Below are 13,348 nucleotides of genomic sequence, written 5' to 3' on the forward strand. Positions count from 1 at the left end.
GCCTTGGACACTGCCAGGGATGGGGCAGCCACAGCTTCTCTGGGCACCCTGTGCCAGAGCCCCTTCACCCTCTTAGGGAAGGATTTCTTCCCAGCATCACATCTAAACCTGCTCCCATGGAGCCGTTCCAAGCACCTCAGACCGCCTTTCCTCACACAGATCATTCCCAGACAAACAGGAAAGGTTCCTCCACCCAGGTCACTAAAGCAATAACCACAAGAAGAAAGTAAAATGTGAAAGTGCTCCAGAGCGCAAAATATTTTATTTAAGAATTTACAGTGTCAAATCTTACACTTAGGAAAGACAGCCGCTCCCAGCTCAGAGGGAGCCTCCTTGACTGAAGTTGTTTGGCAGTCTCTACTGAAAGGAGAAAATAATCAGCAGCCTGGCTGGACTAGAGGAAAGCCAAGTGTCTGATTAGGTTTCAGTTATAGAAAAGTAAACCACACTGACTGCTGCTGTCCATGTCTGGAATGGAGAATGGAGCAGCACACAAAGGTTTCTAATCCGCCCAAATAGTGTTTTACTTGGGCTGCACACAAACCTTTTGGGACATACATAAGGCTATCACGATCTTAGAAAAGTGGTGTTATTCAGGAAAAGAAAAATAAAACAACAGCTGGGGACAAATACTGGCAATTTCACATTCATATTACTTCTACTCCAGGGCAGAAATTCAAGTAAAATCAAATAGTTTGGTGGCAAGTTCTAAATAAAATATGGCCTAATGATTAAATAAATATTTAAAGTTTATTTCTCTCTTTGCAGATAATTCAGATTCTTCAGTGATATAAACGCTGCATACCATGGTTTTCAAGATTTTCTGTATTAAACCTAAAGATTTTAAAGTCCATCCGCAGAGGTCTAATCCATCTACCTTTAGTATGAAATTTAGCTGTTAGCTACTTAAGACCTTGGTTATTTTAGTAAGAGAGATTCAAGAACGGATTATTACACTGATTCTGGCACTCCCAAAAGGAAGAAATAAACAACTTTCAAGCTGTTACCACCCCCAGCTGCAGAGTGCCAGCAGTTTGAGAGAAAGCAAAGTAACCGTATTGCACTTAAACAAACACTCACTCGTCAAGAGAACAGCGTTGGCTATGGTACAGAGCTCCTTCCCACTATACACTTGGCTTTACAGGTAGTCTAGAACCACAAACTACATACAGACTAGGAAAGATCCAAATCAAATCAGGATTAGATTACAGTCACAGTTTTCATTCAATATAGGTCGACTTATTTGGATGAGCTGTGGCCCCCTCCCGCCTCCCAAAAACCAAACCAGCACGAGGCTCTCCCAGGGGAACACCTCTGGTTCCACACTCTGGCTGAAAGCATCACGATTGTGCATGGTCCTCTTAAGGCCACAGTGTTATCTTACAATGTGGACAGGGTTTGTTTTTATTTTTGCCCCTGCTGGGAGGGGAGCATCCTTCAGAATGCTCCTGAAACCCTGAAACTATGTCTCGGAAGGTCACGCTAGTAAGGTCTAAAATAAATTTAAGGAATAAATTGCCTATGCAATTTACAAACAGGTTTTGTAACAGACAGCAACTATTTCCTCCCTTGTGTCTATTCTTTATCACAGCAAAGCTATTTCTAGCCAGGTTTTGAAAAGGAAAAGTTACATATATTTCACGTTTGGTAATGGTTTGCGTAGATGAGGTGCAAGCATGAAAGAGATCACCCATCATTATATTTCTGTCATGTCAATGGCAGCTGATACCACGTGCCATAAGGCTGAACGGCTCTTTGCATACTCAGAACATGAGTAAGGATTCCAAACACAAAGCCATTGCATTCTACTTCAATGTTGGATACTTCCTCTGTCCAATTCTTCCCAGTCTTGAACTTCCAGTGGCTGCAGGAGACTAAAAAAAGAACAGGAATAAACAAAATGTTCTGTAAAAGTGTCATGCTGGAGACGAATTTCAAAAAATTTGGAAGTTTTGAATGGAAACTTGTTAAATTGAACAGGTGCCAGACTGATCTTCTGCGTGCAAGAACCCAGATTGAGCTGGTAAAGCACAAAATCACGTTTTGTGAAAAGTATAGAATCAGACTGGTTTGGGTTGGAAGGGACTTTAAAGGACATCCCATTCCACCCCCTGCCATGGGCAGGGACACCTTCCACGATCCCAGACTGCTCTGAATCCTGTCCAGCCTGGCCTTGGACACTTCCAGGGATCCAGGGGCAGCCACAGCTTCTCTGGGAAATGTTGGATAATAAGGATAAAGAAAAGGAAAGATGAGGCCTTCACTCACTTGTGCAAATTGAGAGGGGTTGTAGAACGGTACTGCTCCTGCTGAAGGTGTCCCCGAGGGTGGAACAGTGGCAGGCTGGGAAGAGAAAACACTGAAATTACACAAGGGCAATTAAAAAATTAAAATTAGACAACTGCAAACGTGGTCTGCTGAGTTATACAGAGCAAATATTCACAGGAATAATGCCAACAACATGGAGAGCGCAGCCTATTGACAACTCCAGAGTGCTGGTAGAGCTTGCATCCAGATCTAGAACAGGGCTGGCTTGATGTAGGAATTGGCCAAACAATGTCACATGCATCAACTGCAAAGAGCAGGTCCAAAGCATGCAAAACCAACACAGGACACCAGTGCAACTCCACTCAATTAGTACCTTCTGCCTTTGTTAGTACACCTCAGCACTTGCCCCAAAACAAACATTCTATGTCGGGTTTTGCTTGACTAAGAAATATCAGAAAGGTTTGTGTCACCCCTCTGTGGTGACCCCACAGCTCTGGAACTTCCAGCAGAGATGAAGCATTCCTTTAATTCCTACAGGGACTTTTGCAGGTGGTTTATTACCAATTTGAGACTGGCAGCAGCAGAGTGACCAAGTTTTGCTTGTATTGAGTCTTTTTAGGTTTGTTTGGTTTCATTGGAGGATTTTTGTTGGTTTTTTCCATTTAAAATCAACTGATTTCTTTAGTATCCCAGCAAAAAGATGATGAAATTATGTGAATCTCTTAGGAACATAAATAAAAAGCATGCTTGGATTACATGCACTCTCAAATACAGGAAACTGAAGACCCTGTTTGAGTGTAAAAAGGAACACTACATCATGATCTACTTTTAATGACATTTCTGTGAAATGAGGGGGAAATGACTAAAAGTAGCATTAGTATTTGAGCAAATGCAAAATAAAGAGGGGAGGGGGGGAAAGTAAATAAGTTAACATAAATGAGAATGGCCAGCCACATGTACCTGATTAAAATGCTGGCTTACTTCACGTGATAATGAACTCATTGAACTAGAGCGCGAAAGCTACAAAACAGCAAGAACACACAAATACAAAAAAACACAAATAAAAAAATCGTCATGCATGTCACTGCCCCAAGCTTCCAGTTGTTTTATTTCATTGTCAAAGTCTCACTGCCAAAGGTTAAACCAACTTCAAGTTAAAAAAAAAAAAAAAAAAAGATCAAAACCAAAACAAAAACAAACGTAAAGCCAGAAGTTAGTTTAAAATCAAAAGGACTTCTTAAAGCACAGAATTATGTAGGTATAGAACACATTTAGTAGGAACAAAGGTCATGTTACTCTGCCTGGCACACAGCAACTTGTTCTTCTTGTGTCTTGCACTTAATATTAGTGAAATTATATGCATGCATGGAGGCAAGAAGAGATCCTTCAACGGCTACTGATATTTTACTCTGAAAAAGACTTTTTAAAAAGTATTTATGTAGAAAAAAAGAGATCACAGAAGGCGGGACATGGAGGCTGAACTTCTCATATGGGCTTAGAGGTCCTTTCTGTATAATTCTGGAGGCAGTCATATCACATCTTGGCTACTTATCAGCTACTGAATCAGTTACTTGTTGTTTTAGATGGCCCACTGTAAGACCACTACAATTAACTGTAAAAAGTCATTAATTAAATACTTCACATCAAGCCTTACCTCGCCTGACTGGGAGCCATCAGGGTTAGGAACATGAAGTCCAGATCCAGGAGGAAGGGCTGCAGGGTTTAAGTACTGAAGAAAAACAAAGCACTTGTGTTTATCATCATAACTACGAGGCTATTGCATATTTCCCTTAGAGATCCCACTGAGGCAGAACGATGTTACAGCACATCAGGCAGATGTAACATGCAGTGTAAGATTCTTCCCATATTCTCAATCCCTTTCCTGCACCCATGGAAGCTGCAGCCCTGCCAAATTAGGAAATGCAACCTCCCACTTCCATTTTCACTTGCATTTCTCTTCTCCTGTTCTTTCAGTAGAACGTTAAACCACAAACCCTGCAAGAACATCATACTTTATGTACTGTGGCTGTGAAACTGCTGCTCAGAATCCTGAGGGGGTTTGCATCAGAACTTTGGGTTCTGTCTGCAAGACATTCCTTTGAACCCACCTCTGGTTCCACAGCTGCAGCAGGGTCTGTGTTGGTTTGGTTTGCAGCTGCTGTGGGCTCTGCTGCTCCGCTCCCTTCCATGGGCTGGGATTCCCCTGGAACTACAGAGGAAATAGGATTTAGCCAAACACACCCCATAAACAGCCATAAAACCTCCCCACAATCCCATTTACACACCTGAGTTTGGAACAAACACGTTGGCAGGAATGGGCATTGGTGCCAGGGGGGCAAACAGGTCTGACGGCGCAGGAACAGCACCACTTGCCTTGGTTCCTCCGGGATTCAGAACATCCACATAACGGGCTCTGCTTCCAGCTAAACCAGAAACATGCAGAAAAACAGAAATAACCCTTGTGCTTATCATGCCTGCGACTGCTTTGAACAGTTTGCTGGTTAAAGCATCTTTCAGGATCAGGAAATAACACTTCAGAGATACAAACAGTAATGCCCAAGTCATGGTATTATGATAGCAATGCAGGAGCTGGGCACGAGCAAAGCCAGCGATAGCCACAGCTCCACTGAGCTGCCAACTGCTCACAAACAACCCAGGGAAAGTCAGAATGTCTGCATTCATGTTTTGTACAGGAGAAAGGCTTCAAATGTCAGTGCTGGCTGTTACCTGCTCTCCTGGAGAACACGTTGACAGGAGCACCAGGTGGGCCTCCAGGCCCAGGGGGAGCAGCCTGAGCAGCTTTGGGAAATCCTGTGGGAGGTGGTGGAGGAGGTTTACTCTGCAGGGAGACAAAAAAAATCCAATCACATCGCTGACTGATGCCGCACATTTAAATCCAAACTCAGTAAAAAGCAGCTTTCTTAAGAGACAATAGCAGATTAAAGAAAACTGTGTGCCAAGTAGACATTTTTGTTTTCCACTTGGAGAAATCATGAGGACTCAGATCCTTACCTCTTCTTCTGGTTCATCCAGATTAACCCAACGTTGTTTCTGCTCATCCCAAACAATCTAAAAGAAAATCACAGTCAAAAACAAAGAGCTCAAAGCAAGCTGCTAAAAAAGTTTAAAATAACTGTAACTATTTTTTTTTTAAAGCTGCTCTTAGAATAAGAATTATCTTCAAAGTTTCACAATCATTTGTTTACTCATCAAAACAACATCCATCTCTCATCCAGGAGAACATTAGGAACAAATTCAAGTGTATAAAGGTTTTTGGGATTTTTGGGGCCTTACTGATTTATTCTTGTCATCTGGCAGGTGAGCCTCATTCTTTCCTTTTCCCATCAGCCAGCGAAACCAGGTTGCACCAGACTAAAAACAAATTGAATCTACTCAGTTAATTCTTGTCTCACTTTACAGGCAAGTTAAAACAAACTTTCATGCAACAACATATTTTCTGTTAGCGACGTCAACTCTGAGCCCAGAGTTGCAACTAATAAATAGAAATGAACAGTTTAGTCAGGACTTCTGAAGTACAGTGGACCAGGAGTTACCACAAATGTCCTCCAGCTGTAGGTACCTTTCTAGGAGAGTTTACCTTTCTAGGTGCTGCCTCCTTTTTTGTTTCTTTTTTAGTCTCTTTCCCTGCAGGAGCAGAGGGAGGAGGAGAGGGTTGTTTTGCTGCAGAGTTGGATCTCTCTCGTCCCACAGAATGAGCAGAGGACTCTGAAGTTGTTCGGGACCTTCGCTCATAGCCCTGGGTGACAAATGCACAGGAAAGCACAAAGTTGTCACTGCTGCAGTGATGGATTGCATTTCATCTTGCTAAAAAAAAAATCCTTCTTTAAAAAAACCATAAACAGAACAGATCTAAAAGTTCATACAAAATAAAGCTAAAGATGGATCTTGATCCTTGTGCCTGGTTGGATATCAAGCCAGGACATAAATGCATAATAAACAAGCAGATAAGTATCTGACACAGCATTAATTTTTTATCAAGAATTTCCACACAAAGACATTTAATCTGGTTCTTTGGGGACTTCTAAAAACCAAGCTTCAGGTCTTGCTGAACAGCAAAACAGAGCCCTCAAATCCTTTTTGTGTTTGCATTGTGCTGCAATGCAGCTGAAGAAATGTGTGAAATAACAATACCATGTTAGCCATTCTGCCATAGAAATCATCCTCTCTCTGTTCAGGGAAGGAGTTTTGTGCAGGAGACTCTGGGGCAATTCTCTGCATTCCTTAAAAAAAATAAAATAAATAGATTATGTTAGCAGGGACACAGGCTGACAAAAAACCCAACAACAAACACCAAAGCCCCCAAGCCCCACAACAGTTTTAAGGCAAAAGTTTTCACCAGTTACGAGTTTCATGCTAGAGAGAACCTGATCTTTTAAAGAATGAGAGCTGCAATTGCTGTGATTTTTTTTTATCTCTTGTCTGGGTTTGTGTTTGTTCTAAACACAGGCCAGAGCAGGCTAAGGGATGCAACCATCAGGATGGAGCAGTTCAAGGTTCCTCACATCTCAGACTCTGCCAAATTTACATTTCCTTCCCTCCACATATGTCAGGCTCTGCTGTCACAGAGTTAAAACTTATCAGGGTCCTAGAAATTCATGTTCAGAGGCAGAAATCCCTTGGAAATCCCATGGAAACAGAACTGGCAATTTCACTGCACTCAGGGATTATCTGTCAAGGTCTAAACCACAATCTGCTGAGTCTGACCTCACTTTAGAGTAAGCCAAAAAAGCAGGATGACTATTACAACTTTTACAGATGTTTCTATACCATTACACGGTGTTATAAATTTTATTACCCAAAACATGACTATTTTTTAAATACTGAGATATTTTGAATTATTCCCTGAAACACTTCATTCCCTTTGTAAGGAAGGAAAGCTGTTTGTTAAGATCCCAGACCTGTTTCCAGGTTTTTCTGCTCTTCTGGCTGTGGTTCCATTTCTTGTGGTGGCCCTCCTGGGGGTAGTGTTGACCCCAAATATACTGGGGATGGTTCAGTTCCATAGGGATTTGAAAATCCTTGAGGTGCAAAGCCAGGTCCTGGACCAAGAGGCTGAGGAGCCACTGGGTAGAAGGGGACACTTCCCTGGTCACCAGGAGGAATCATGGCAGCTGAGCCATCAAGGACAGCCTGAGGTACTGCAGCATGAAAAAAACCAAAAAACAACAGAATTAAGAGTTATAATTGAACAGGAATTCCATGTGAACCTTTTACCCTGTGAATGATAAAATGCAGAAGTGAAACCTCGCTGTTCCAACCAGCCGCTCAAGGGGTTTCTTGTATCAGAAACCCAAAACCTTTGCTTTCTCTCCGTCACAAAGGATATGAAACACCGACCTGAAGGCATCAGCTGCACGCTCTGCATCTGTTGAGCCATATTGGGTAACAAGGATGCCAGCAAGGCATTTTCAGCACCTGGCCCCACGTCACGGCCTCCTCCCCCATCACACTGACTGGCACGGTCCAGTTCAGAGCTGGGAGTGCTGCATTCATAGGGAGGGGGCGTGGATCTGTCTGTGGTATAGGCTATTGCACCCTCCTGCAGGAAAAAACAAGATATTATGAACTCAGCCGCACCAGACATTCAGTTCATAACCAAGGGAACGCAGAGCAAAGGAAATATTAGGTGTGAAAACAGTTTTTAGTGTTCAGTCAACCCCCTCCCCCCCCCCCGAGTCGTCAGCCATTTATAAGCCAAGATCAACCAATACTTTAAAGGGTTTATTTTTTTGTAAACTGAAACACAGTTAATTAGCTCAGGGTTCAAGTTTCTAATATGTCTCTTTAAATAAATGATAATTATTTCCACTCTGTTATAATCTAGCAACACCCAAGATATTTTTATGGCAAGCAGATCCCCTGATCACTGCAACCTAATGAGTCTTGCAATTCTCCTTGTATTATGGTATTAACAAAACCCTGTCTCATGTAACTTTAATTATTCTGTACTGAATCTCAGGGCACTAAAGTGTGGTAAATTCACTTGGTTTACACCATAACATTTGCAATTTAGGACATGAATATATAAGGTCACTTCCCAAGCTTCTGTGATTAAAAAAAATCCATATTTTAATAACTGGATTTACAGTAATCCTTTAAAGGGAATAATTTATGCTGAAAAGCACACACCATACCTTGATCTGTCCATCCACATGTCGAAGTGTGACTAACCAGGAGGGTTCAATAAAAGATTCCTGTTCTGGTTTTTCTTTTATCTGAGGGTCAAACAGGCGCAGCTGGGATGACATCTGAGGGAAGGAAGCATTGCAAAGCCTGAGTTCATCAGCCACAGCTTCCCACCAACACCATCCAGCCACAAACACTTCATTCTGCCTCATGTTACCTGGATCAGCTGGCCAATCAGCACAGGGGAATAGTAATGTGGATCTTTGAGGACCGTTCTGGAAATCACCTCGCAGTAGTGGAAAGCCTGGGCAGCGAGGCCCATCTCAGCCAGCCGACAGGCATAAATGAACTTGAAAACCTGGGGAGGCAGGCAGGACAAATAAACCAAGTGATCACAACACTCTGGGTGGTAACAAATAAAAGGCAGGCTGACATTTCAGATGAAAGCCCAGATATCTCATAGTCACCCCTAAAATTAAATGAAAAAAGCATTAAATTCTCCTCTTCCACCTAATGCATACAGTGGAAGTTGTCTATTTATCTACAGCTAGTGCCAGCAAATTCTGATGGATTTTTCTTCTGGAATACAGAATTACAATTTATAAAGTTAAAATTCAGAAGTTCAGGATGTAGAGATGAAAAAAGTGAAAATGGAATGACAAGAGGTAACCAGCTATATGGCATTAATAACGTGAAATATTCATGGATAGAACAGAGAAAATATTTGCCACACTGACTACAGCACACGAGAGATGAAAAGCATGAAATCTGCCAAACCAAAACAGGAACAACTCCTCACCTGGAAATTGGGCAAGCAGCCAGGCTGACTTCCTAGTGACTGTGCATATTCGTAGGCTTCAGTTCTTTGAATAGCTTCATTGGTGGCAAACTTTAAAAATGGCAAGCTGTTTCAAATAGAAGAAAAAATATTATTTGAGCTGACAATAAACAGATCTGTCAATGTCAGACACACAGCTCTGTTAGACACAAAATGTCAACAACTTCTACAAGACATGACATCAAATAGTAATCTCAAAAACAGGTAGTGAGGATAAGGGGAACAGTGAAATCTAGTCTTTTATTTTTGCATTGAGAAAGTTGTGTTTTAAAAAGAAAAAAAGCCAGACCTGTGATTTGATCCAATTAGGACAAGCTTTGTTGTCTTCCTTGTGTAAACTCCAAACCCAACTTGGGCCATAAGGTAACAAAAATGAGCAGCATCCAGCAGGCCTTTAGAAGCTGTAGAGAAATAAAGGACAGAGCTCAGGATATTTCAGTGGCACATTCAGTGTCCTGTACTGTTTGGCTTTGCATTCAAATGCCTTCACAATAGAGACAAGCCCATATAAAACTGCTCCACTTTGTATTTTATAAAGAAATTGACTGTTTTCAAAAAACGAGGCTGAGCAATTAAAGCTTTTCCTTCAGTCATCACCCTGTTCATTTCCCCAAGAATTACCAAGAGTGTCTCCCATGGTAGCAATGGTCCTGGATTCCAAGTCCACGTTATTGGTCAAGTTGGATAACACCATTGCTAGATGAGGCCTCCAGTCTCCCCATTTCTCATCTCCACAGCACTAAAATGAGAAGAATTACTAGGTCAAATCAGTGACTGGAGCTCTGCACGGTTAAGTGTTTCAGCCTAAAAAGGACCAAAACAACTTCTCTGACATTTTGGGAAAGATTTCTGTTGGGAACTCCACTACTGCCTGCAGCTCCCAGTGAATCTTACCGTGGATGCAGCTGGCATCCTTCCAGACATGAGCTGGTAAACAGTCTGCAGAGGGTCATTAATTGGGAGACTGTTGGCAAACCTACAGAGACATTGCAGAGAAAAACAAAACACAAACGTGGGGTAAGCAGTTGAAATGTACTTCAGCTCTCAGTGGCAATTCATCAAACCTAGTTCAAGAGAAGGAAGTGCTGTGTGAAAATACTGCACTGAAGAGGAGATTACCCAGTGGATAATGTCCAAGAGTAAAACATTCCCTGTGAACTGGTTCTGTCACTGTAACATCAGACAGTCCAAACTAGGAAAACCTCCGGATTGTCCCCAAGCCAGGTGACTTTAACAAAATTGACAGCTGAATTTTTGCAGTTTTTCCTGAGCAAGGCCACAGATGACATTGTTCAAATACTCCTTAAATGGATCAGGTGGCAGAGAAACAACTGCTCAGGTTTAAATTTATAGCCAGAACACCTCAGAATAAAAAGTAACAACTGACAAATAAATACACAATAAAATTAAAGCACGAACTACTACGGACAACCCATGATTTTGACATTCCCCACCTCATTAGCAGAACAGGCAGCCAAATTTCACTAATCAAAAAGCAAGCCAGTACCTGGTCATCACTCTGGCGTGTGTCCTGCTGTCCATTTTGCTGGCAAGGAGCAGAGCATGACCCCACAAACCATGCTTCATGGCAGACTCCAAAGCATCCTAAAAAAGACATAAATTAGTTTCCTGGGAATAGCTTCACATATTGCTCACAAAAAACAGGTTTACAGTAATGATTTTGATCAAATCAAAATATGTTTGTTTAGTTAAAAGCTAACACACAACTATAATTTTGTTGTAGATTCTGAACTGTAGGGTATAAATTTCTGTATCAGTGTAATACAGTGCTATGAAATATTACTACAAAAGTCGTAAAAATAAGCAGCAGCATAGGCACTCACTTTCTTACGGCCATAAAGCAGCAGCTCCCTGAATCTCTCAGTCTCCTTCTCAAAACTGTCAACTGTGGTTAGAAGATTATCAGTGAGAAATGAGAGCTGGGCTTCACCAGATTCCTCTTCCACTTGTTCCAAAGCCTCATTAGTGAAATCAATCAAATTTGCCTCATTAGGGGACTTCCCAGGAAGCCACACTGTTTTATGATCTCGGAGCAGAAGTTCAGCCAGGTCTGTTCCCACAACAGTCTGTGTGTGCGGAGAGAAAACAAAAATAGAAAAAAATCTGTTATTTCAACACTGCCTGCATTTAATTTGGCACTTCAACAGCAACATGTGAACATCAGCACCTCTGAGCAGCTGAGGATGAGTGCCCAGTTTACACACTCCTTCAGTGTGTGACACATTCCAAGATCAGTGGCTACAACACATGTTCCCGACCTTTGCACAAAAACTATTTGTGTACAAAATACTTTAGGACAGATAAAAACTCAAGCAGTGAGACATACCCCATTCTGCCTACACAACAGTACAATAAAGTCCCAAAGAAGACTTGCAGATTCTTTGTCAATTAAATTTTCGTTCTTGAAGCACTGTGCAGCTTTACTTTGTGCAAAATTAATAACATCCACTTTATGGGTCTCATCCCTGAAAAAAAAGAGAAATTGAGAAGAACGTTTTTAGTGAGACAAATGTAAATATTCAGGTAATTATTTGTGATTTGTCTGAGGAATAAATTTAGAGCTCATGTATTATTTAAGCAGGTGAAAAGTCACAAATATTTTAAGTCAGTTTAAATCCTGTAATTTGCAATGAAGAAATAATTTCTGGATGTAGGAAAATTGTTTCTGAAAACTGTAGGAACATACTTAGCAAGAGGACCAGGAAAGGCTCTCATCTCTTCTTGCTCTGGGGAATGTTGCAACATAGTCTAAAACACAAATATAATGCATAAGAAATTCTTGTAAATCTAAATTTTGCTTTTTACCCCTAAAAGCCCCAGAGCTGAACATAACCCACTGTGGAATCAAGCTTCTTAAGCAAAATATAAAGGGTGACTTTGCCACAACCCGCACAAGACTGATAAATTATGAAATCTGCTTTAAATGCAAGTTCTTCTGTACATCATCCTGAACAAAATTATAAGAAGCTGGATGATCTCAACATGACTAAGTCATCTCTCAGAGGAAAGGAACTTTCAAATTTACTGTTTTACTTATGACTACAGCCCAAACAGATAAAGATACATGCACTGACATAAAAAAAGAGAAATCAGGAAGTTACAGATTCAAGTTATGCATTCCCTTCCAAAAGAAAGACCTTTATTCCATTACTTCCCATTTTTCCTTTTAAACTTTACCTCCATGCTGTGGATTTCAACCAGAGCTGGCTGACCCTCAGAAGGCAGGTTTGGCAGTGCTTTTATTAAGAAGCCCCCAGGCCCAAACCTGGCACAGATATGAGGCACTGAAAATTTCTCAGGTGTTGAGGGCCTTAATGGTGCTGAAATGGGGAGAAAAGACAAAATAAGAACAGGTAACTTGCCCTGCAACTAAGTAAACTTGCTGATGTATTTACCCAATTCAATAATCCTGCAGAATTAGTGGAAAACACCCTGCTATTCAATTTGGCTGAATTTTGTAAGAAACAATCAGGTCCTTTATAATCCAAAAATCCCAAACCTGAAGATTTGCAATAACTAGAACAAACCTAGACTCCAGAACTTTAAAGCCCAGAGGCTTTGCTTGTATCAGACACATCCCTGTCATATCTGTACATATAACACATTATAACACATCTTCAAAGAGCTGGGAAGCTTTAGGAAAGCTTTTCCAGAGGAAGTGTTTTGTATCCATAGCACGAGGCTTTCCCTCACTCCCCAGCGTGTCCATACCTTGCTCCACAGCTGACCAGCCCGTCTCAGCAGGGTAGCCATAGTCTGTGAAAGGCTGCTGTCCACTGAAGCTGGGATCATAGCCTCCGTAGGGATACTCTGCATGGAGCGACACTGCCTGTGCAGGAGGTTCGTAGGCATTGCCCGTTAGATCGTGATTGCTCCTGTAGAGCTGGCTCTAGGCACAGCAGATTAGTGAGGGTTAGCTGGGAGTTACACACAGCAAGCAGCACTGCAGACAGTGAGTGTCCTTCCTGACAGCTTCTGTTCTCGGGAACCAGGCTGGCTGCACCACTGCCTGGCAGAAAGCCACCCCGTGAGACCCTTCTGTGCAGGGAATTAATTATCTTTGTCTTCTCCCCC

At 41.7% G+C, this 13,348-nt stretch overlaps 1 protein-coding gene across 6 annotated transcripts in view; it reads right to left on the minus strand.

Moving 5' to 3' along the window:
- Positions 1-232: 232 nt before the first annotated feature.
- Positions 233-13,348, minus strand: part of SEC16A (SEC16 homolog A, endoplasmic reticulum export factor) — a 31,580-nt gene continuing 18,464 nt past the window's right edge. For 4 of the 6 annotated variants that reach the window (XM_040083063.2, XM_040083067.1, XM_040083061.1 and 1 more), the window contains 25 exons: positions 12,986-13,163; positions 12,452-12,594; positions 11,961-12,022; positions 11,601-11,739; positions 11,098-11,340; positions 10,761-10,858; positions 10,148-10,229; positions 9,875-9,992; positions 9,543-9,654; positions 9,215-9,320; positions 8,633-8,773; positions 8,424-8,537; positions 7,627-7,828; positions 7,188-7,427; positions 6,421-6,509; positions 5,867-6,025; positions 5,563-5,640; positions 5,281-5,337; positions 4,996-5,107; positions 4,554-4,691; positions 4,377-4,477; positions 3,923-3,997; positions 3,229-3,288; positions 2,269-2,343; positions 233-1,874 (listed from right to left, as the gene is read on the minus strand). In XM_040083063.2, coding sequence (XP_039938997.1) covers positions 1,806-1,874; positions 2,269-2,343; positions 3,229-3,288; positions 3,923-3,997; positions 4,377-4,477; positions 4,554-4,691; positions 4,996-5,107; positions 5,281-5,337; positions 5,563-5,640; positions 5,867-6,025; positions 6,421-6,509; positions 7,188-7,427; positions 7,627-7,828; positions 8,424-8,537; positions 8,633-8,773; positions 9,215-9,320; positions 9,543-9,654; positions 9,875-9,992; positions 10,148-10,229; positions 10,761-10,858; positions 11,098-11,340; positions 11,601-11,739; positions 11,961-12,022; positions 12,452-12,594; positions 12,986-13,163 — 2,991 coding nt within the window. In that variant the 3' untranslated portion in view covers positions 233-1,805. The remainder of the gene's footprint in view (positions 1,875-2,268; positions 2,344-3,228; positions 3,289-3,922; positions 3,998-4,376; positions 4,478-4,553; positions 4,692-4,995; positions 5,108-5,280; positions 5,338-5,562; positions 5,641-5,866; positions 6,026-6,420; positions 6,510-7,187; positions 7,428-7,626; positions 7,829-8,423; positions 8,538-8,632; positions 8,774-9,214; positions 9,321-9,542; positions 9,655-9,874; positions 9,993-10,147; positions 10,230-10,760; positions 10,859-11,097; positions 11,341-11,600; positions 11,740-11,960; positions 12,023-12,451; positions 12,595-12,985; positions 13,164-13,348) is intronic. The other 2 variants (XM_040083066.1, XM_040083064.1) reach the window with 2 other exon arrangements.

Source organism: Hirundo rustica, chromosome 20, assembly GCF_015227805.2.
Source record: "Hirundo rustica isolate bHirRus1 chromosome 20, bHirRus1.pri.v3, whole genome shotgun sequence".
Lineage (NCBI taxonomy): Eukaryota > Metazoa > Chordata > Aves > Passeriformes > Hirundinidae > Hirundo > Hirundo rustica.